Consider the following 24,048-nt stretch of genomic DNA (forward strand, 5'->3'; position numbering starts at 1 on the left):
CTCACCCCAACAGTGTGGGTCCCATGTTCTTCGCATCACTTCCATCACCATTTGCCAACACCTGGGCTCATTGTCACTTTAACTGTCTCTTCACTTTGCACCTCGCTCTGCTCCTTACTGAGTCACTCATTGTGTCGTTTATTCTGTGGTCACTTCTCACAAATGTCAAAAAGTAGGAATCTTAAGTCTTGACGCAGAAATGTGTAGGTGGCTATATTTTGTGAAGATTTGAAGCTCACAGCACAAATCAGGCATTTGTCAGGGTCTGCCTCAAGATGGCAGTGTTTACCATGGCAGCTACTCCGCCTGTGAGCTCAGCAGGCAGAGAGCCCTGGGTGAAACAGTGTTATCTACTGCATTGAAATAAAGTCATGATTGGATGGCGGTGGCTATTTAGTGATGGCTGGATCTGTTTGGCCGACACTGATTCCATTTTTTAATTAATTATTTGCTCTTTTCTAGTTACCTTGCGTCACTTCTGACATGCGGTTTGGGGTCAGGCGCCTCAAGTTACACGGTTCAAACTGCTCTTGTTGCTTTGAAACGTATATAAAGTAAGATCACCTGCGGTTGTGTCTATTCCAGTCACATCACAGCCTCCTCAGATCATCACAACTCTAGCACGAGGCAGTAAACTTAAAAGGAAATCCAATTCACCCATTACGCAAAGAGCGCGCACCGCATGCTGCTGTATAGTTTCATGTCTGGGGATAAACTGTCAAGGTTATTTCTTAAGGACAAATGCTGATGAGTGGCTACAGGGTGCCGAGCGTGGCGGGCAGAGCGTGCATATGCACTCCGCGCAAATATGCTTAGACAACGGCTTCTCTGTCTAGAGTACAATTATTTGTGACTCTCACACAGGCACTGTCTGTGTCTGTGTTTATCCTTGACAAGTCATATTTACGCTGCAATGCATCTTTTTTTTAACGTGCTTCAGTCTTTTGGCTTTTAATGTCCACCTCAATTAGTGTAGCCTACCTGACAACAGCCTAACAGGTTGGCTTATTCGCGTTTGATGCGTCCCTTTAGAGCCAATGACTGCTATTTTCCTTTACATAATCACCGACGGTGTAAAAGCTATAGAGGACCATTCTTTTTTTTCTACATTATCGGCGACAGCACTGGCAGCTTCATCATTATCATCGTCATCATCATCCCCCTTCGGGTTCGGGGTTTTGGTTAAGCGTCTCTGCATCCTGCAGCATCTTCACAGAGCATCTCAGCGGACAACCCTCAGGTCTGCATTAAGTGACGTGACTTCGGGCCAATCGCGTTGCTGCTCGGGTTGTCGACGCCTCTAAAAGAGAGGGGCGGTGTCCAATGACGAGGGTCGGTGAGGTTCGGGGCGTCGGTGTGGTGTACTTCACCACTCCTCCGGTGGGTTTACACAGAGTTAGTGCAAGATATTCTGCTCTGGGAGTGAGAGCGCACGGATAAACGGCACATACGCGCTGGCATCGGTGTCACACTAAACAACCTTTCTATGTAGGTTGGCATTTCCAAGAGGGATCGACTCTGAGCTTTCACGCCTCTGTTTTGCATGAATGCCTTCATGATCTTTTTTAACCTTGTGTCTGCGTTGGCTGAGTATTGATGGAGCTCCCCGAACTTGAAACATGACGGGACATGAGTGTCTTTGCTTGCGTTCACCTCGTCGGCGCCTTAACCTTAACAGGTAGCCGGGGAGGGGGGAAACGCCGGTTTTTTCGGGACGTGTAAGGGAGATGAGCATCGGTTTTGGGACCTGTTCTAATGGAAGACCACACAAACCACTGACCACCTGGCTGCGTCTGCTGGAGGGCTACGCTGGTTACCGCAATCACCACAGGTCGTACAATTAGATCCTGTCCATTCCTGAAGTTAAATTGGGAAAAAGGAACTGCGACATATGCAGCCTCTAATTTACTCCAGTTTGTGCGACCAGCAGCTTTTACCCCAAAACGGTTCTTTACTCTGATTTCTCCTGCGGGGCGATTATCTTTTTCTCCCTCAAAGCTAGATCTGACTGATCTTTATCCGAATAAGCTCGCAGGCACACTGGATAAGAAGACTATGAGCTGACACACTCCAGTTTTCCTCCTGCGCTGGAACGGAACATTTTGGGTATGTAAGAAAAGAATAGGTCTCATTTGTCCACTATGAATTCAAAATCAGACTGAGCTTGTTTTGTAGGCTTCATTCATGCGCATTCATTCGTATAGGAGCCCCACACACAGCAACAGCTCTTTAATCTCGGCAATTTAAGTGTAAAATTAATAAGACTGCGTAATGTGTTGTGAAGTTTTGTGGCCACGGGGGATCGAGGCGCAGAAAATTCTTAGTGGCCATATATGTGGTGATTTAGAATGGGAGCAACATACATCAATGGCTGCCTAAATGGTTGCTGCAGTGTTTTGTTGATTGTTTTTCTAGGAATTGTTGACCAAGGCCTATAGACAGATTTTATAGCAACTTATGTAAAAAAAAAAAGAAAAAAAAAAGAAAGTGTACTAAACAGCTGGTTATAAAGAGGGGGTTGTTTGTTAATTACATTCAATTACTGTGCATGGTAAAGTTATTTCAGAGAAACTCTGTCATGTATTCATAGGTTTGTCTGTGGAAGATTCCTGCCATCACATGCAAGGAGTCATCACCTGTAACAACGCTGCATAGAAAGAAACCTTTGAGTTGTGGAGGCTGGAAACACATTTACATTGTCATGGATGTAAAATACTATTACCTGTTGGGCGCCCTATTTGCCTGCATATGGCTAGATCCTTCACTAGCCCAAGAGCTAATCTACCCCATCAGAGAGGAGTTGCAGGAGAATTTCCTCATTGGAAATATACCAAAGGACCTAAACATTTCTCATACAAATGCTGCCACTGGAGCAAGTGCTAATCTCGTGTACCGGCTCGTCTCCAAAGCAGGAGATAACCCACTGGTCCGCGTTCTGAGCAGCACTGGTGAGATATTCACAACATCAAACCGAATTGACAGGGAGAAGTTGTGCCCTGGTCCCTCATCTGAGGACAGCGAGTGCTCCTTTGAAATTGAAGTGGTCATACTGCCTAATGATTATTTCAGGCTTATTAAGATCAAAATAATTGTCAAAGACACAAATGATAATGCCCCCATGTTCCCGTCCCCTGTGATCAACATCTCCATTCCTGAGAACACGCTCATTAACAGCCGCTTTGCTATTCCTTCTGCCACTGACCCAGACACTGGACCCAACAGTGTCCACAAATATGAGCTGATAAATGGGCAAAGTGCCTTTGGCTTAGACATAGTAGAAACGCCTGAGGGGGAGAAGTGGCCCCAGCTCATTGTGCAACAGAATCTGGACAGAGAGCAGAAGGACACATATGTGATGAAGATCAAAGTGGAGGATGGTGGCAGTCCACAGAAATCCAGCACTGCTATTCTCCAAGTTACAGTAACTGATGTCAATGATAACAGACCAGTGTTTAAAGAGAGCCAGACAGAGGTGCACATACCGGAGAACTCCCCTGTTGGCACATCTGTTGTGCAGCTCCAGGCCACAGATGCAGACATAGGGGCAAATGCAGAGATACGCTATGTATTTGGAACTCAGGTCTCTCCTGCTACAAAAAGACTCTTTGCATTAAATACAACATCTGGCCTAATTACAGTGCAGAGGCCTTTGGATAGAGAGGAGACTGCTATCCATAAGCTCTCTGTTTTAGCTAGTGATGGCAGCTCTAGCCCTGCCAGAGCTACTGTTACCATAAATGTGACTGATGTTAATGACAATCCACCTAATATAGACCTGAGATACATAATCAGTCCCATTAATGGCACAGTCTTCCTCTCAGAGAAGGATCCTATCAATACCAAGATAGCTCTCATCACGGTGTCAGACAAAGACACTGACATCAATGGCAAGGTCATTTGTTTTATAGAGAAGGATGTGCCCTTCCATCTCAAAGCAGTGTATGACAACCAGTATCTGTTGGAGACATCTGCGCTGCTTGACTATGAAGGGACCAAGGAGTACAACTTTAAAATTGTAGCTTCTGACTCTGGAAAACCGAGTTTGAATCAGACTGCATTGGTGAGAGTGAGGCTGGAGGATGAGAATGACAACCCCCCAATTTTTACTCAGCCAGTTATTGAGCTGGCTGTGATGGAAAACAACAAACGTGACCTGTTCCTTACTACTCTCAGTGCCACAGATGAGGACAGCGGGAAAAATGCAGAGATAGTTTATCAGCTGGGTCCAAACGCTTCATTCTTCGATCTCGACCGCAAAACAGGGGTCCTGACTGCATCCAGGGTTTTTGACCGAGAGGATCAGGATAGGTTCCTCTTCACTGTAACAGCAAGAGATAATGGGACGCCGCCTCTGCAAACACAGGCAGCCATTATTGTTACTGTGCTGGATGAAAATGACAACAACCCAAAGTTCACACATAATCACTTTCAATTCTTTGTGTCTGAGAACCTTCCTAAATACAGCACCGTAGGGGTGATAACTGTGACAGATTCAGATGCTGGAGAAAATGCTGCAGTTTCTCTTTCCATACTGAATGACAATGAGAACTTTATATTAGATCCTTACTCTGGGGTGATCAAATCTAATGTGTCATTTGATAGGGAGCAACAGAGCTCCTACACGTTTGATGTGAGGGCCGTCGACAGTGGCAGGCCTCCTTGCTCCTCGGCTGCCAAGGTGACCATCAATGTCATTGATGTGAACGACAACACCCCAATCGTCATCTATCCCCCCTCCAACACATCTTTCAAGCTTGTCCCTCTCTCCTCCATCCCAGGGTCTGTGGTGGCAGAAGTGTTTGCTGTAGATGGCGACACAGGGATGAATGCAGAACTCAAATATACCATTGTGAGTGGAAACAACAAGGGTCTGTTCAGAATTGACCCTGTCACAGGGAATATTACTCTGGAGGAAAAACCAGCAGTGACTGACATAGGCTTGCACAGATTAGTGGTTAACATCAGTGACCTGGGATATCCCAAATCCCTCCATACTCTGGTGCTGGTATTTCTCTTTGTCAATGACACTGTGGGCAACTCGACACTCATTTACGATCTCATCCGACGCACCATGGAGACCCCAATTGACCGAAACATTGGTGAAAGCAGCGAAACTTATCAAAGTGGTGATTATCTAACCATAATGATAGCCTTTGTTACCGGAGCCTTAGTGGTGATTATCGTCATCTTTGTCACTGTGCTGCTGCGCTGCCGCCATGCTTCCAGGTTCAAAGCTGCACAGAGGAAAAAACAGGGGGCCGAATGGATGTCACCCAACACAGAGAACAAGCAGAATAAGAAGAAAAAGCGCAAGAAAAGGAAATCCCCTAAAAGTTCCTTGTTCAACTTTGTCACCATTGAGGGTAACAAACCTGACGATCCTGCCCATGAGCCAATCAATGGAACCATCAGCCTGCCCACCGAGCTGGAGGAGCAAGGGATTGGACGCTTTGATTGGAATGCCACACCTACCACTACCTTCAAACCTAGCAGCCCAGACCTGGCCCGGCACTACAAATCCGCATCGCCGCAGTCGGCCTTCCACCTCAAGGCTGACACACCGGTCTCAGTGAAGAAGCACCACGTGATTCAGGAGCTCCCATTGGATAACACATTTGTTGGAGGCTGTGACACCCTTTCCAAGAGGTCCTCCACGAGCTCCGACCACTTCAGTGCCTCAGAGTGCAGCTCCCAAGGAGGGTTCAAGACGAAGGGGCCCATGCACACCAGACAACAGGTAAAAGAGCACTTTTACTGGTCTATAAGTACTGCCTATAACTGCCCTGTTCCACAGTGCTAAAGTGCCAGTCTAGATTACAGACTCTAAGATACTGTGAAACAACAGAAAAGTACAGGAGACATACTGCTTCAGCAAGTTCTTCTGTTTCTCAAACTAATTAAAAAAAAAAAAGAAAAAGCAAACGTGATTTGAATAACTGCTAATTAATGGAGCTTGATTGTGGACTCAACAATCACATGCAGAATTTTGGGGAATAATTATAGACTGATGCTTTGTCATTAATATATATTTAATTCATATTTAACAAAATGCAAGTGGGGGAGTGATTGCCTTGCCTTATTCTGTCTATTCAAGCATCCAGGTTAGATCATTGGTAAAATGTACCATCCTAACATTAATTGTGACTCAATGTTCTTTGTGAAAGAAACATTTTTTTCTTGCCTATCTACTCAGATGATCATCATAGATAAATGCTGCACACATTCTCCAAAAAATAGATGACTTTTCACCTCTCATAAAACTCTTGAGTGTATTCATGTTTTTTGTTTGTTTCTTTGTTTTGGTGTGTACTGTAATATCACATAAGACTTTGTAACCTTTTCCAACACCTGCAGCAATAACAACAGTCAATAATTAGTCTGCTGCTGTGGTATTGTGAATGTCACTGTAGGCTTTGCCACATCATCTAAGCTTGAATTAAATGCCTCCTCTCAAAGCACACTAGCGAACTGAGTGAAGCTTGTCTGGAACTTGATACACATCCAATTCAAAAAGGATTAGCCAATAATGAGCCTCAAATTTCAACGTAATCCATGCAGCTTTTTATCAAAGCCTTATTAATTTTTCTGCTAATAAAGCACCACTACACAACACACAGTTCTAATCTAATAGAACACACGTGGACAGATACAGGGAGCAGCACAGAAGAGGGGGGAGAGGAAGTGCAGAGGGAGACAGGGAGGCAGAGTGAGAGTGTTGTCAGTGGGTCAGGCTTGATGGGTGGTGGTACTAAACCTTTAGGTGGCAGTGTTGCGCTGCATGGCACAGCCTGGCAACACGCCAACCTGCAGTGGACTTATAAATGCCAGGGAGGAGAAGAAAGGAGTGAAACCTATGGTGGTGTTCTTAGTGAAATACTCTCACCTAATGATGCAGAGGCTGCACAAGGAAGATTGATAATGGCAGTTAGAGAAGTGAGTGATAAGATCTATCCGGCAGAGGGAGTGGAATTACAGGGGTGACACTGTGCAACTCCTATCCATGCATACCTCCAGGTCACTGCATCTGGGGTTGCATTTAATGTGTTTCTGTGTGAGCGGCAGCAGTCAAAAGAGGCATTCAGTTTGGCATTCATTTGCCAGGCGCCTTTGGTGTGTGTGTATATGCATGTGTGTGTGTGTGTGTGTGTGTGTGTGTGTGTGTGTGTGTGTGTGTGTGTGTGTGTGTGTGTGTGTGTGTGGTCGGTAATTTGAGCGAGACGAGGCAATGGAGTGGTGGCAGGGGATTTTCAAACGTAGAGGAGGACACATGAGATAGGAGACTATACTGTAAGCACAACTTCATTGATCTGCTCACTCATCCCACAATTCCACAAAAGATTTATTGGAATCAATAATTTTGACAAATGATGCAGAGAAGCACACAAACAGAACCAGTTACATTCTATATAGCGCCACTCTTAATAATGATAACGCACTGCTCCAGATACTTTTGTTTACACATGTTTATGAAATGTTATGTACAATTTGATTAATACAGTATTTTTCTATGCACTTGTGTGTAGTATAAATGTAATCCTTACAGAAGCCAAGAGTTGAAACTGTCCTTACTGTTTTTGCACTCCTTAATGGTACAAACCAGTTTAGCTGAGTCTTGCCAATCTCAAATCTTACGTCTTCATTCAGTACTGTCACTTATTTTTAGAACAGCAACATAAAACATGTCATAATAAGCATCACATTTTGCAATCATGTCAAAAATTCACAAAATTGTGTTCAAATTTACATTATTTATTTATTTATACAGTATTATTTAGGTCAGGATAAAACCCACTACCATAATAAAGTACAAGAAGAAAAACAAGAAATATTATTCACATTAGCAACACTCATGAAATACTCAGATAAAGATGAGCTAAAAACCATTTTGACTGCACACAAAGGTACACTTTTTCATCTCCATTTGCTCATTATTAGAAGAAAAAGTCATTTTCAACCTTCCCACTATTCGCAAATAATCAGATTTTGGATATTTGCCATAAAGACTCATAGAAGGAATATCTGTTTGGTTCATAGTCATCATTACCCTAAAACATCTTAATGATGAAGATTCCAGCTCAGAATTCAGATTAAATGGAAGTTATTGATTGTGGTACAGTGATTAGACTGTGCTGACTGCATTCACGTCTTACTAGACAAAGCAGGGTATGTTATCAATGCCACTGTTACATCCACATGCAGATTTTTTTTTTTTTACACAATGCAACCATTTGTATTGACATGTGCATGCCATCTCCATTTCATGAGCACTGATAAGTAGACAGCCACCCAATCTCTCACATTCCTTTTTGAATTTTGTGTATAGACTAAAAGCAGAGAGAAGATTTCTTGTAATTTAAGTCAATAAATACCAATTGCCTTTGAGTGAATTTTTTAACACCATATTCAGAAGGTGATATCATCAGATTGTCATATCATATTCCTTTCAAAGCAGAACTGCTTTGGAAATAATGTAGATAAGAACTTCATTCTTCAAATATTTCTTATATTTGCATAGATAATAAAAACAAGTGAATGTCATTTAAAGTTATTAGCAGTTATTATCAGCCGTAAAATGTGAATTGATGTAATATATTGAAATTACAGCTACACATGAAGTGTGTGTCAGCGCAGGGGTGATGCTGAATCACAGTTGGTAGAATGATGAAATTTAACATTTACATTGTTGTTTTATGAGTAACAAACCAACATCACTCACCCACTGCTGCCCGAACCTGACATGGAAGAAGCTTAAATGAACAAGAACGTTTAAGAGAAAGACGTGCGCAGCTGAGGGGATCAGCTTTTAAAATGGACCTATTCTCTAAAAAAATCATTTGGTTCCTGTTCTCAAGAGTCACTTCTATGCAAAATCACTACCAATCAATGAGCAAAGAAACTGAAAGGAAACATAAACATCTAGGCAGAGAGAGAGAGAGAGACAACTGCAAAGTGTGGAGATTTCACACTTTGTCTCCAGAAATTTAGAACACAGGCAACAGAAACAGTAGATATTTACAACATTGTCATCACAGACAAGCGCCTGGTGGAATGAGCTTTATACAGACCCCAAACTTTGCTGCTAGCAATAGGAGCAATGCTTTCTTTTTTCCCACTTATTATTTACCCTCCAGGGACCTGCATTAGTGTAAACAACTCACTGAGGGTAAAAAAAAACAACATAAAAACACTGTCCTAGGCAACACAAGCATCTAAGAAACCAAGTATAGCCCAGTGGCTACAAATTAACCAAACATCAGACCTCAAAGCTCATACGCTTATGCTATGGACACATTAACATGGTTTTATTGAGGATACAGGGTTTGAGAGTAGTTATCGAGGCAGTGTATGAAACACCACACGTAATAAGTTACAATCCATAATTTAGGTTCTCACTCTTCACCATTAACCTTAAATAAATCCCATGGTGATGTGAAAATATGAATATTTATAGTCTATAATATGCACATTCTTGCAGATATACAAGATGCACCTTCTCTCCCATTGCTTTGTTATGATAATAGACATTATATGTTAGGATTCACAGTTATGGGCCTTACATGGAGCTTTCAGTTGTGCAGCCATGTGGCCAGAACACCTCTTGTGAAAAGGCTTAATTACTGTGGGATAATGGTGTTTTTCTTACATAGCAGAAAGATGCAAGCACTGAAAACAAGTGTGTACCTACAGTGCGTTTATCCCACACTGCTCTGACTTGCTCCTCTGCAGCACAAATCATGCCTCAGCTCTGGGGACATATTATAACAGCTCCCTTTTGTGCAGCCTCACTATAGTTACAGCATATACAGTATAGAACACCTGACAGCATATTAGGTTGACTATGAAAATAATTCTGGAGATTTTTGTTTTACATTTTGCTCAATTTTTCTATTTGCATCAAACTTGCACATCATTTTCCTTCTTGTTATGACCACTACAATAAAAATAGACTGGTGTTACATTAGCAGTCATAAAAATTTAGCAGGCTATTGAATATTACAGTAGATGCAGAGTTCAGTGTAAAGTGGAAGATGTGAGAAAGCCCTTTGAGGAAGACCCTGGGATTTCTAGTGGAGCATTCCTGAAGTTGTCTTGTCAGTACATTTAATGAATGGACAGTCTATGCAAACAGGAGGTTGTACAGACCATTGTAATTATAGAGCCTTGAGGGAGTCATCCTTCTTGCGCAGGTTCATTTGCCACATTAATAAGGGGATTAGTAGTACGTACAGGGGCTGATGGCAGCAGAAGAAGTTTGAGAAGATTAATGAACTATGACAATGTTGCACCTGAGGGGAAAAGTCTGTTGCAGTATCTTCTGAGTTGAGTTGTGCTGACACAGAGTTTGACTGTATGAAAGAGGAAGATGGAGAGAGGCCAGTGATTGTTGCCGACTGTGATCATACATCCTTCTCCTCAGCTATCCTGTCACTTCTTCGGAATATGTGTTTGTGATCTCTTACACTGTACATGTCCATAATACTTTTAGGTGAAGATGTTCCAGTGGGTTTAACATTTTTTGAAAATCTCATTTTTATGTGCATATGAATGGATTCTTAAACTGCATAAATAATGAGCAAGACATCAATTAACCAAAATCTTTGATCAAATCCTGTGTTGGGTCTGTTTCTACTGTCAGTTTAATAATTAAGCAAACTACTGGTAGTTGCAAGGAAAAAATAACCTGACTACTGCATTTTCTTACAGAGTAATATGAACCAGATCCACTAAACAAATGTAGTTATCATGGGATAGTGAGCCAGTGGGTCTGTGAGTGAAGTTTCTATCAAAGCTTTAAATCATCAATGAAGGATTTACATGGCTCTTTACTTTAGAGACACTGTATTTCCAAAAAAAAAGAAAAAAAAGAAAACACAGTATGGGTTAAAGGAAATGAAATGGATTGTGGGCTATACTAAGGTAGTGGGTGTGAGTACTACCAGACTAGATTATTGCCCCAAGGGGGATCCAGTTTTGTCTGCACAAAACAACAAAATAAATCACAGCTCCCTGTTGGTACACTGGCTGAACTGTAGAGTTCATTTATATGTTTTTATTTTCCTCTGTTGAGAAACAAATGCTACAAATCTTCAATATATTTATTTATTTATTCTTAGCCTTTTTGCTTTTTCTATAACTGCCAGTGGCGGGACTGCCTGAACACAGATGATGGCAAATTACCAGGAAGTACATTTGATTTTTGTAAACAATTTACACATTTTTTAAAATTGTTTTTAACCATTTTCTTAAAATTTCTTCATCATTAAATCATTTTTGTTCTGAAAAACACATAGTTTTGATAAAGACTAGTACTATATCAAAAGGCCTTAGTGTACATGTGTGTGCATACCGTATGTGATTCATTTTTTTCTTTCTTGGTTTGTTATTTGTCCATCACTTTTGGCTGGTGACCCATTCATCTCACATATCCATGTCTGCAGTTTCTCAACACAAATTGATTGATGATCAGTCTTTAGGGGGTTTGCTTTGTGAAATCTTTTACATACACAAAAACCAATGTTAATGTGGCTTTTGTGACACTGTCATTACTTAATTCATCTCCATGTTTTCACTAATCCACAAAACACATTTCTCCTTGTTCTGAGGCAATCAATCAAGTTAACCTACTAGCTTCATATTTTTCTAACACTGCATGATGAGATGAAGACAAACTGCAGCTTAAACCACTTATAAACAGTTTATCTGAATTCTCTCAAATTTACCTTAAATATAAGAGTAGAGGGTGGAAGAAAATGTTTCTTGACTGCTTGCTTGTCTACAAAAACTGATACAAAAAGATGAAGTTATGATGTTACTTCATTGTTTGAATGCCCCCCACCCCACCCCCAAACCCATCTCTCCTTTCCACTGCTCACTTGGCCCCTCCACCCACTCCTTATCTTCCCTGTCTCCAGCCCACACCTTTTCACCCATCTTTTATTGGGGTCAGTGCCGTTACATGCAATGTTAAATCACCAAAGGTGTGTTTGCCTTTGTGTTCTGATCATTTGTGACAGACGAAGGTGCTTTGTGTCCAGCACATAGCCCCACTTTCTTCCTGCTACCATTCTCTCTCCCCTTTATCATGAGAGAGATATGGGTGTGCATGTAAAAGATAGACAAAGCGGTGCTGTACGTCCTGACATGACAAACCCAGAGGGAGACGCATTCCTTGTCACTGCATTGTTGTGTCAAGTGACACAGGCCGCTGCTCTGTCACTAGCGTGTGCCAGTGTCTCGACTAATAGTTGTGATAATGGCAGTGCCAGCCAAACTTCCCCTCAAGTAAAACGCCACACTTGAAATGTGACTACCACTGACTGCTTGATCACTAGACCCCATATCTCACAATGACTCTGTAAGCCTCATCAATGTAAATCTTTGTATATATGAGATGTTTCATGTAAATTGAACTCCTGGTAATCTTGCCTAATGTGCTGTGTTAAACAATAATGGACTTGTTTTATTTTAATTTTGTCTTATTTATTTGCACTGCTCTTTCTCTCTCTCTCTCTCTCTCTCTCTTTTTTGGGGGCATACATTATTTACATCTGAAATAAACTCTGCCAGTTATTCACTACACTGAAACTCCTACTCTGTTTTTAAAGGCTTTATTTTAACAGTGCTATTCTACCTTTATAATTTCATAATAAATGTTTGGAAGAGATCATTTCTTTCCTGTTTTTAATTTGTCCTTTTGTCCTCCTTTTGTGATGTTGTGAAAATACATTGTGTATAAACTCATACTACCATGTGCAAACCAGTTCTAATCAGTGCACGTCTGTATACAAGTGCTTCGGCTGATTATAATGCCAAGTTGTATATTTTTAGAAGCAAACAGATTTCCTGGTTTTACTGAATTGATTATTTGGAATGAAGGACGCATAGTCACTGACACACAGCCATTGTAATAATTCAGTGGAACTGAAATTTTAATTCAGAGTTTGCTTTTGGAGCATTTAAAGAATCAGAGAAGCACATATTGTCTTTATGTTAGGGTTGACATTTATGTTAGTGGGACCAAGTTATAGTAGCAGCTGTTCTCAAACATCTGATGTTGACAGTTTTATACTTAGCACTGGTTAGTCTAGCAGTAAAGGATAGTCTCAGTCTGTTAAAAAAAATCACATGAACAAATGTTTATTTATGGCTGCAATATTTCCTCCTGTCCATACTGGTCATGAAGAGATGACTTCTTAGCACATTGTTAGTATAATGTATGAGGGGACAAAATCTACATTTTTAGTTTCATGCAAAAAGGCATCCTAAAGTTTCTCTGAAGCTAATATGAAGCTTCATCTATCTGATGCCCTGTTTAGGCTACACAATTTAAGCCCAGTAACAGCCCAACCCAACAATTGTAGGGCGCCGGAACCGACCCATCAATCGATCGTAATCGACAACCCCTGCTGCGCCTAGGATGCCTCACGACGTTCCGACACAAAGTCTAGCATGTCAGAATTTTTTTCATCATCTAAGACTGGGTGGGGTGACACTGACCAACTTGCAACAACGCTGATCGCTCTTCTGTTTACAACTATTTTGGCATATTAGACTGAACCATATCCATTAAACAACATTATAACTAATGTTGGCATATTTCAGGACTAGCTTGTTTTTGGCTTTATTACCAGTTTAAAACACTTATTTTTAGCCACTACCTCAAGCTTATCATCATCACCACCAGTACCATCATAACAAACAGTAATACACTCATAAAGTATTGTACATTGTGGACATTTTTGAAATATTAAGGAGATGAAACACTATTGTAACAATGTGTCATATCTTTTTTTTGCAAGAACTGGCTTTTTGTAGTGGCACTTTCATTTGTTAATCTTCAGCTACCGTCTAGTTTAAGAAGCATGGATGTGTCACCTCTTAACTGGCTTTTGCAGAAAAGGAGATGGGGGAGTGTTGATTTCAAAATGCCACGCCAACACATCTATGGAAAGTAGTCCTAACTCAGCTTAATCTGTCCACTCCATTTGAAAGCCAGAAGCAGGGCTTAGTCTGCATTTGAGTGAGGATGAGGAGTAAAAAAAAGAGGATAAATAAATAAATATAGGCTTTAAAGTGTGACCTCATATATACGGTCACTTTCAAAAATCTGTGTGCACTTAGTGACTGGAAAGTATTATCATATTCCAAAAAAAAAAAATAGTTGTCAATGTCTCCCAATTCTACATGGATTTCCAATTTCATTGAGGATTTTTGTTGCTTTGTTGGATGGAAAAACTGTAGATAACATAGTTAAATGAAAATACTACGCTGTCACTGAGGTTGGTGAACTCACTGTGGTGGCTTTGCATTGTTTCTGCTGTTGCACAGACTATTGCAGGCAGACAATATTAGAAATGGTCTTAGTCGTGACCTCTATATGCAAAGTGTGGTGAGTGAAAGAATATGAATAGCCAGATCTTTTTATGTATACAGCTTTTTATGTACTTTAATTGGTGGTGGCAAACTGTAACATGCAGGTTTTGCCAATAAGGAAGCAATTAGCAGATACAGTAACATGTCTTTTCTCAGTGACCAGATGCATTAAATTCTGTGTAGAGGTTTGACATAGAGCCAGTATATGCAAAGCAATAGGGATACAAGGTCTTTGCAGCTGATTTATAAACCACACATTGTTCACATTGTTCTGTTAAATGACATTGTCATTGTGAAATTGCATACACATGGCAAAGCATAATATCCACTCCAACAATTATCCACACAGATGTTGTGCCATGTAAGACATGATGTCACATGTCTTTTTGAACAAAAATCATGCTAGTTTTGTCCTTGGTCCTCCACCAGCCATGTCCTCAGTCCATGAATAGCCATTACACAGTGATGCAGTATAGCCAAAAAAAAAAAAAAAAAGCTGATCAATTGATGACCCATAGGTGATCAAACACATGATTGCAGTGGTAAGAACACCCAACTATAAGTTCAGCGTTCAAAATGGTATTTAAATAAAAGCATAGTACTATCAACAAGTATAAAAACTAATAGTTTGTCCCCTGAGAGCTATATGATTAGATTTTATATTATCTGATCACTTTTATAGATGTGTAAATAACAGTTTACGTTTGTACCTGGTTTAGGTGAAGCTGATCTTACCTACATTGTGACCACTAGTTTAATCTCCAACAATATACATAATATTAAATAAGTTGCATTTTATTGTTTGTATCTATGTGCCCAAGGTGAAAAAATAAAATATTTGCCTCTGGACTGTAGTGATGAGTAAGCATAAAGCAGCATAAAAAGGAAGTACCTCCGAATTGTATTTACTGATACTTGGTTACATTCCAAACTACTGTTCACTTGCAGGTAACCTATTATACTGTACAATTTGGAAGACAATATGCAGGCTACAATAATTTATTTGCACTCGACAAAAGTCTGCAACTACACACATTTATAAATGATATTAAACTCTCTGGAGCCAACAGAGAAACCTCTAATGTGCTGAAAAGATTATGGCTCCAAATAAAAAAGTCCCTGATTGATTCCTCTTCTTTTATCCATATTGTAGTACCACACTCTCCTCAGTCATAAAGTAAAAATAGCATTTTTATACATCTGAGTATTTGTGAAGTGGTTTATGCAGCTTTTCTGGGCACACTAAGTACTGAAGTCAAGATTTGTATCAGCATTCTGAACATTCTTAACAATCATAAGACATTGTTATAAAAATGATAATGCTGAAATCAAGAGTTTAGAAGTCACAATGGTGTACCGTAAGGGGAATTCTTAATATATGGTATGTTGTGCATTGTTTGACAAATTTATGCCAAATAAATAAAAATAGTAAAGGAAAAATCATGATAAAGCAAGCACAGGCCTTTGCTTCAGGAATCTGAAAATAGAGCAATGGTTAGTGATTTGATGACTGTGGAGGTGGGTGAGTTACAGTATGATGAGCAGTTCACAGACACAAGCAGGAATAACAAGAACAACAAAAGATCAGGAATCTAACAAGGTATTTCTGAATAGACTGGAGAGCTGGCTCAACTTTTCAGCAGATGTATTGACTTCACTGAGAATGCTTACATATGTTATGTTCTCCTATCTTTCCATGAATTGACAGATGCTTTTAGAACATAGAGCACTGGCTGAGAGCTTCATTAAATTAGTCATCTACACAACGTCAGTGCACTAAATTAAAATCGGGAGCTGTCAGACACTTGAGGAGGGCCTTTTCATAATTCCCTCTAGCAACAGCATGGTCTAGTCCCACTGACATTTTTCTCTAGTGTAATCTTTCTTTAAACCTAATCCTAGTCACTTATACTTTCCCTTTTGGGGGAAAAATGAAGAAAGGTGAGTGCATTTTTCCAATTGAATCCTTGGGGGTGTTTGACTCTAGACAAAAAAAGAAACTATTTTCATTTTCAACCTTAACAGCTCAGGATCCTCCAGGACAGCCAGCACTGAGTTATGTGGTGATGCTGCAGGAAGGGGGAAGGCCATTCACTCTAATGTATGTATAATATTCCTTTATTGAAGGAAGGTGAGCACGGTGGCGCAGTGGTTAGCACTGTTGCCTCACAGCAAGAAGGTTCTGGGTTCAGGCCCCACCCGGGACCTTTTTGTGTGGAGTTTGCATGTTCTCCCCGTGCTTGCGTGGGTTCTCTCTGGTTACTCCGGCTTCCTCCCAAAGACATGCAGCTTAGGTTGATTGGTGTCTCTAAATTGCCCGTGTGTGTGGTTGTTCATCTATGAGTTAGCCCCCTCCCAAGGAAGGAAGGTGCTGTGGTGGGAGCCTGGGACAAATGTTGTTTTTCAATTTCCCTTTTGTTTTCAAAGACAGACTGACATATACATACAATCATACAGAAAGATGGAAAGAAAAAGTAACCTAAAGCTTACAGAAGTGAACTTGTGGCTGAAAGGTTGCCGGGTCATTCCTCGGACAGGCAAGATAAATTAGACTAGGGAAGGGAAACCACCATGGGGTGCCCTTAAGCAAGGCACTTAACCCCACCTTCCTCCGGTGGGGTCGCTCAGTGGATAAGACTTTTGTTGTACTGGGTAGCTTCCAGGTGTAGATGTGTGAACTTCTGTGGCTGTGGAGCAGAGGATTCCAAGAAACTCTGCTCATTGAATCAACCTTGGATAAATAAACACAAACACTCCTGGAGAAAAGATATACACTGATCTTTATGCGTCTATATGATCTTTCAACAGAGGACTGAAATTTAACTGCTACTTCTGAGCATTTTTAGAAGATAAGTATGATATTTTAGGACTTGGTAGTTGGTTCCTAATGAATTCTTACAGGATACACATTAGTCTAGGAATAAACGCATACTGTACATTTAATTTCATGGGGATTTTGAAAGAAGTTCATAGTAGTGAACAGCAATGAAATAAAAAAATGACTATTCAATATACAGCATTATTTCTATCTCTATGAGTAAACTTACTTAAAAAAAATGTTATCGTAAGTGCCGATCTAAGGTTTGTGTATCATTCATATGATATCATATCGTGGCACTTTCCGAATTTGATCCGCTGGTAATAAAACTGAAGATGCTTGAACCTCAAACTAAACCCAGTTCTGCACAGGAACTTTGTTGAGCCAAATTAATATTACATTAATCCAGTAGATGTCTCTTGCTCCAGATGACAGGTTTAGCAGTCTTGGTATTAGCACTGGGAGAGGTTTGATCCTTTTGACTGAACTGTAGCAGATCATAGAATTAAGTGTAATTTATTCCCTATGATGAAACAAATGAAGAACATTGATTAATTGATGTTAAGACTAATTATATATTTCCCTTAATCTGTACTACATCATTAATAGAATCCCTTCATCATGACAACAAAGAGTAACAACACTTGGGGTGGATAGCCCATGATTTTCTCTGGTGGAGAGTACAATGAGAGATATTAGTAGACATATAATGCTCTTCAGGGAGCTAATTAGATAAGGCGTTGTGATGTATGGCTGCTGGAAGGATGTGTGTCAACCCACTCCTGTTCAATGTATAGACTGCAGATTTGTATTGATTGTACGCTTTGTCCTGTGCCTCAGGCATCAGCACACTACAGTGTAAGCTGTATGCCTTGCTTTTGTCTGGTGAGTTGAGCAGATAAGGGTTGTGATAAATCTGCCCGAGAATAAGCTGTCATAGAGGTGCCGCACATGGGAATATTTAACGCAAACATAAAATATGGCTTGTCTGTTGTTTTATCGTCGAGGGTATAAGAAATGGCAGGGTTTTAAAATACTTTCACCTCCTTATTTTTGCACTTTTCTATCTCTGCAGCCTTCACATTCACAGAAGCTTTCAGTATTCCTCATTTTTGTTGGGGCCATGGAGCTGACAAAAAAGAGAGAGAGAGATGCTTTACACAGAATTGTGAACCAGCACCTTATCACCATTCAGTAATGTGCAGAGGTGTAAAACATTTGGCTAGTTTATTTAGATGAAATGATTTAGTGATGGGTGTGCAGAGTTAGCGAGGGTTGAATCAAGGGATGAGGAAGGAGGAGGTGAAAATTGGTTTTTCCTATCTTACAGCACACATAGAGACCCAGCCTGGTTTCCTCTCTCTCTACAGACTCCGCTCTGACGATAACGTGCCCTGATAATGGATGTATGCACCCAGATTTATTTTCTATTTCCTGCCGCAACTGCTTTTCCTGGAAAGTTCTTTTTTTTATGTTTGAACTCTATTGCTGTTTTCAGAAGAGAGAGCTCCAGCACCAGAGCAAGGAGAGCATTTGCCATGCAAAAGATACAGGAGAACTGGACTGTAATGCAAGCTCAGATGCAAAGGAACTGAAACCTGATCCACTCTCTTGATTTGCATTGGCTGTCTGACCACAGAGTTTTTATCCCACTTAGTATTAATGCTGGAAACTAATATAGAACACAGATTGACAATTCATTACAGGAGTTTCTCTGTTTCTCTGGAGTGGACTTTGTCATTAGATTTATTAAGGTTGTTGTGGAAGGAAATTAGTCTTTCATTTTTACATCAAAACCTAAAACTGAAGTTCAGGTTTGCTGAGGCATGCAAGTCAATGCAGCGATTGACTCAGACATGACTGAATGTAACACCACAACTTCTTGTATTCTGCAGAATTCCCCCCTTCCCCTCCAATCTTTAAAAAGCTGTGGCCCCATCTGTCATGTGACATGTGACCCTGCTCCATGCTTGGTAGGGTGCTTCAGTGTCCCAGAAACCAGCTCCGCCTCTGTCTGGGGAACAGTGAGGTTCCTTCACCACCACAGACGCTGGACTGCAGTTGCCTCAGGCCATGCATCACACAGAGCCCCCTCATACACGGTGCACACGTGTGTCTGAGGGTGTATACTGTATTTTATGGGTTTATGTGTGTCTGTGAGGTGATGATGGGACTTAATTCCCTCAACACTTATTCAACACTGCTCTAAGCTGTTCATCCATGGAGATCAGTGGCTGCCTTGTTCTGGTCCATATAGGAAATGTGTGAGTATGTCCACTTATTAATAGCCCACCCTCTGGGATGATATTCATAACCAGACCAGGGCAGAGGGGATTTAGTGCAACACACTCGGCAGATTGGACTGATTAATATCTTAGAGGAGCATGTTCTTTGATCTTATGTTTACTTTGCAATTAGGGACACATGGTTTGGAGCCATGTCTGTCCTATGGACAAAGGACTTTATGCCATTAGTCATGGCCGTGTGATTTGCTACTCTGTCATGATACCAGCTACCCATGTGATTTCTAACCCTAAAACCAACTGTAAAGTTGATGCTAAACTAGACCGTGAATATCTATAGGCTACCATTCATTCTATCGTGTCAGTATGAACTAACATTGACATTATTATCCTTTTATTGTACACTTTGTAGCACCAGACTAGTCTAATATATTATCATTAAAAAAAATACCATTTCCCATTTAACACATATGACTTTATCATATGATTAAAAGTATATCACATACTGTATCAAATCACATGACGCAGGCAGGTTAGCAACATGTTTGCTCTAATTGTACATGACTTTTCCCCTAGTGCTAAAAGCAGGCTAACATTTTTGGCTCTTACATATCTCAATGGACTGGCACAGCATTTGGTACAGATAATCCATGATGCCCATGTAATCTGTCATAATGACTTTGATGAGCCCTTTACTTTTCTGCTAGTACCGCAACATTTGTGGTTTAAAGTAAAGTATCTCATGCTGTATTGATTATTCTGTATTTTAGCACAGACTTTTGTGTTCCCCTCAGAAATCCTGAGTATGATCAATGATCTCCTGGTGTTTCATCTAGCACCATCAACATGTCAAATTGTATCATAATAAGCTATCAGCCTCAGCATTACTTCTGTTTAATGCTAATTACCAACTGTTAACATGCTAAACTAAGATGCTAACAAGGTAAGTATTAGACTTGCTAAACATGTTAGGCTTGTCATTATGAGTATTTTAGCATGATTATATTAGCATTTAGCTCAAAACATCTCTCTGCCTAAGTATAGCCTCATTTAGCTGGAAGCGTGTAGGCTCTTTTTTAAAAGCAGTAGTTTTATCCTGAAAAGTGAAGATTTCAGTGATCAGCCAATTATCATCCGTTTTGTCTTTTCGTTCCAATATTTTAATGACATTTGTAAAATAAAATCACAGGAAAAAAAACTGAATACATTTCTAAAACAGTCTTATTATCCTCTTTGTAATGAAACATTTGTTTTGTAATAAGTGATATTCAAATCCTTCAAACTCTGTCAGTTTATAAGAAAAACTATAAAGCATCCTTTGATGTCAGAGCTTTCTTTTCTGCACCTGGTTGCATGCATCAGGGCTTCACAAGAAGGAATTCTTTCTTCTTCTTTGTGTGTGCACGAGTTGGATGTGTGTGTGTGTGTGTGTGTGTGTGTGTGAGGGGCTCGGGTGTGAAGAGGCCAGTGCCTTAATTGAATAACTGACTGGAAAAACTCTATTTTGCCAGAAAATATAGTGACATATAAAAAAATTGGAAGCCACTGACTTGGAAAACCAGTCAAATTGTCAATGAACCCTAAAGCTACAAAGAAATTGCAACAAGTATTCGTTAATTTGATGAAGGCTTCCTCCATCATTCCTCATTGTGTGGATGATAAGAACGCACAGGTTTGTATTTAGTTTTTCAATTCCTTGGGCTTTACCAAATGCCATCTCTAATTTTCAATGAGGATCTGGCCTTGAAGGCCCTGGTAATATCAAACACAAACAATCAATCCTGGCCAATCTCTCGAGGCCTTAATGGACTTGGAAAGAATATTAAGAGGTTTTGTCTGCAGAGAAGCTTTCTGCCACAGCAGTCGTCCCTCAGCTAATTTGTGTTTGTGTGCCAAGGGAGGCCACACACTGGGACTGCTGTAACAAGCTCTCAGTCCTACTTTCTGAGGAGCTGCTGCCAGGCCAATGAGCACACTCACATGCAAATATACGCTCCCACATAGACACAGAAATACTACATTAAATCAGTCACTTTTCATTGGATAGCACAAATTTCAACAAGATACAGTATGTTTGACTGTTGCTACCACAGATTTAATTCTGGTGTTAATATTGGGTCTCTTTAAGAAACAGGATTGTTCGTAATGGTTCTAATTTTGTGTATGAGGTTGCCTGTGTTTTTGCAAGTGAGACAGAGAGAAGAATTGAGATCCTGGCATTTGAAGGCTGAATGTGGGGTAACCATGAAGATGTGGGATCAGTGCCCAGTCCGCCGGTGGTTGTCCAGTAGTAAATCTACCTTTTGTTGCTGCACATTGCTAATGAAACTAAACACCACCCTTGCAATGTCACCATGTCTTAGCCTTACCTCACTCTTTAGCATATGAAAAATCACTATTGAGAAATCTAATTAAAATGGGCAATTGTGGACCCCCTACCCCAGTTATTAGGTTTACTTGAGTGTGCCTGTCTGTGTCGTGAGAGATGAGAGGGTTGGCTAAAGATTCTGTCTTCATACTAACCTGACATTTGTTTTTTTTTGTTTTTTTTTTTTAACCCCCTCCTCCTCCCCCCCTGTTTTTTCTCTGGCAGTGTTCATTTTATGTCTCAGCTTGAGTGCAGGGACGACACCACAGGCTGCCACAGAGACAGTCTGCATCCATGTATTTTTTGCCATCTGATGACGATGAATATTCTGTTTTATCATCAGTTTTTTTCCCTTGCCATTCTGTCCCCCTCTTCACCTTTCTCTTTCTTGATTTCTAATTTTTATCCCCGTATTTTCTTCTTCATTTCTTCCCAGCTGCTCCATTCTCCTTCTGCATTTCTCAATCTTCTGTCTTTTATGGCTGCATTTCATTCCTTCCTATATATTTCTTGTTTTATTCTCTAATTTATTTCTCAGTTTTCATCATTCACCATTCGACCTGTCACCTCACCCCTCTATCCGTCCCTGTGTGTTGGAAGGCAGTGTTTCAGCAGTCTGATTTAGCCATATTCAGCACTTTCTTCTCTTCTATTCAATATACACTTGACCAAAGTGTTTAGCACCGTCTATAACTAATTGATTTTACCCATCTAAACATTCCTTTCTATAAGTGGCTGCTTAACCAGTCTAGAATTTAACATCAAGAGAGGAAGGCTAGTGCCAAAGAAGCAGATGGTCAGAAGTGAAGGCAAAAGATGCTGGGAAATCCATCCCTTAACCTCTAATGCCTGTTCTGTCATTCTGTCCATCTTCTCTCTTTATTTCTGTGGTTTTATGAGTGAATGAGAGTGAACCGCCAAGAGGAAGACAGAGAGAGAGAAAGGAGAGTATGGAGGATATGTGGGTGTGTTTGCAAGGTGGCAGCAGCAGCCTGTGCACTTAGAGCCTAATTCACAACCTACCTGAATATTTTAAAGCCCTCATGCAATATCGCTTCTCAGTCTTCTGCTGTTGTTTGTTGCCGCTTTCACCAATTTTCTGCCTCATTTTCATTCATGTGCAATCTGTTTGTTTGGCCAGCCTTCTCATATTCAGACTCTCTCAGCTGAGCTACTTCATGTCCATGTGTCAGTGAGTGTATTTTGTGCTATCTGCGCTGCTTTGTTGATTCACTCACTCCTCTATCAGAAATGCTACAGAACATCTTCACATGCTCAAGGTTTTTACAGCTTCTTGAGGTGTAAGACTGCACAAACAATTAAGGCTGGTATCATGAACCTTTCCAAGGGGATCTTATAATTGCACAATCACTTTCTTTGCTTTGCCTTTGAAGAAGAATGCTTTTTAAAGTGTTTAATTCTGCACAGATAACATGGACTCTTGCTTCATGGAAAGATTTATAAGGTGACTCTTACAGTTTACCTTTGTACTGATTAAAGAAATGATTTGTATCTCTCGAATGCATATGACCCAACTGGAAACTTCTTATTTAAAACTATCCCACACAGCCATACTCTATAATCTGGTCCTAATGATCTCATTTTACTGTTTCTAACTAGTATCCACAATGTGCATTTTTCTCTCTCGACTTTCTGTACCATCTTTATATTTTACAATCAGCATATATTTTAAAGTACTAAAGGTAAAGCTTTAAAGGTTTCACTCCAGAATATATATTTGACTTAAATGGCATTGAATAAAGTGGCACATTTACACAATTACACAATACACAATATGTTTTGCGCTTATTTACACTGTACCATAGTGTGACCGCATAACAAATTTGTATATACTGTGTTATGTTGCTATTTCATAAAAAGAAGTAACAATAAATACCATATTTATCTCATTACTAAAAAGGATACAGCAAAACATCCAGACCTTAGACTATACTGATTTACTCTGTCTTGTTATAAATGCTGTGGCAGTTCCTCTGTGCTTTGTGGTTCATGTCAGAGCTTGTAAGGTTTCCAATGGTAACCGGGCAGGATAAGAGGATGAAAGGCTCATTATAACCCCACTGAGTGAAAATTAGCCCCTCTCTCTGAGTAGTGCACTAGCCTCTTCTTCACTGGACAGTCCTACATATCTGTTGTCATGATAACAGACCTCTTATCCATGAGTGGGGAGGTCATTTTTAGCTCTGTAGGTCTTTTGTAGGGCTGAGAACAGTCAGTGTGAAAGA

At 40.3% G+C, this 24,048-nt stretch overlaps 1 protein-coding gene across 4 annotated transcripts in view; it reads left to right on the forward strand.

Moving 5' to 3' along the window:
* The first annotated feature begins 1,330 nt into the window (after positions 1-1,330).
* pcdh9 (protocadherin 9) overlaps positions 1,331-24,048 on the forward strand; it is a 207,087-nt gene continuing 184,369 nt past the window's right edge. For all 4 annotated transcript variants that reach the window (XM_020607688.1, XM_020607664.1, XM_020607682.1 and 1 more), the window contains exons 1-2: positions 1,331-2,106; positions 2,591-5,737. In XM_020607688.1, the coding sequence (XP_020463344.1) occupies positions 2,702-5,737 (3,036 nt within the window). In that variant the 5' untranslated portion in view covers positions 1,331-2,106; positions 2,591-2,701. The remainder of the gene's footprint in view (positions 2,107-2,590; positions 5,738-24,048) is intronic.

This window comes from Monopterus albus, unplaced genomic scaffold, assembly GCF_001952655.1.
Source record: "Monopterus albus unplaced genomic scaffold, M_albus_1.0 scaffold4.1, whole genome shotgun sequence".
NCBI lineage: Eukaryota > Metazoa > Chordata > Actinopteri > Synbranchiformes > Synbranchidae > Monopterus > Monopterus albus.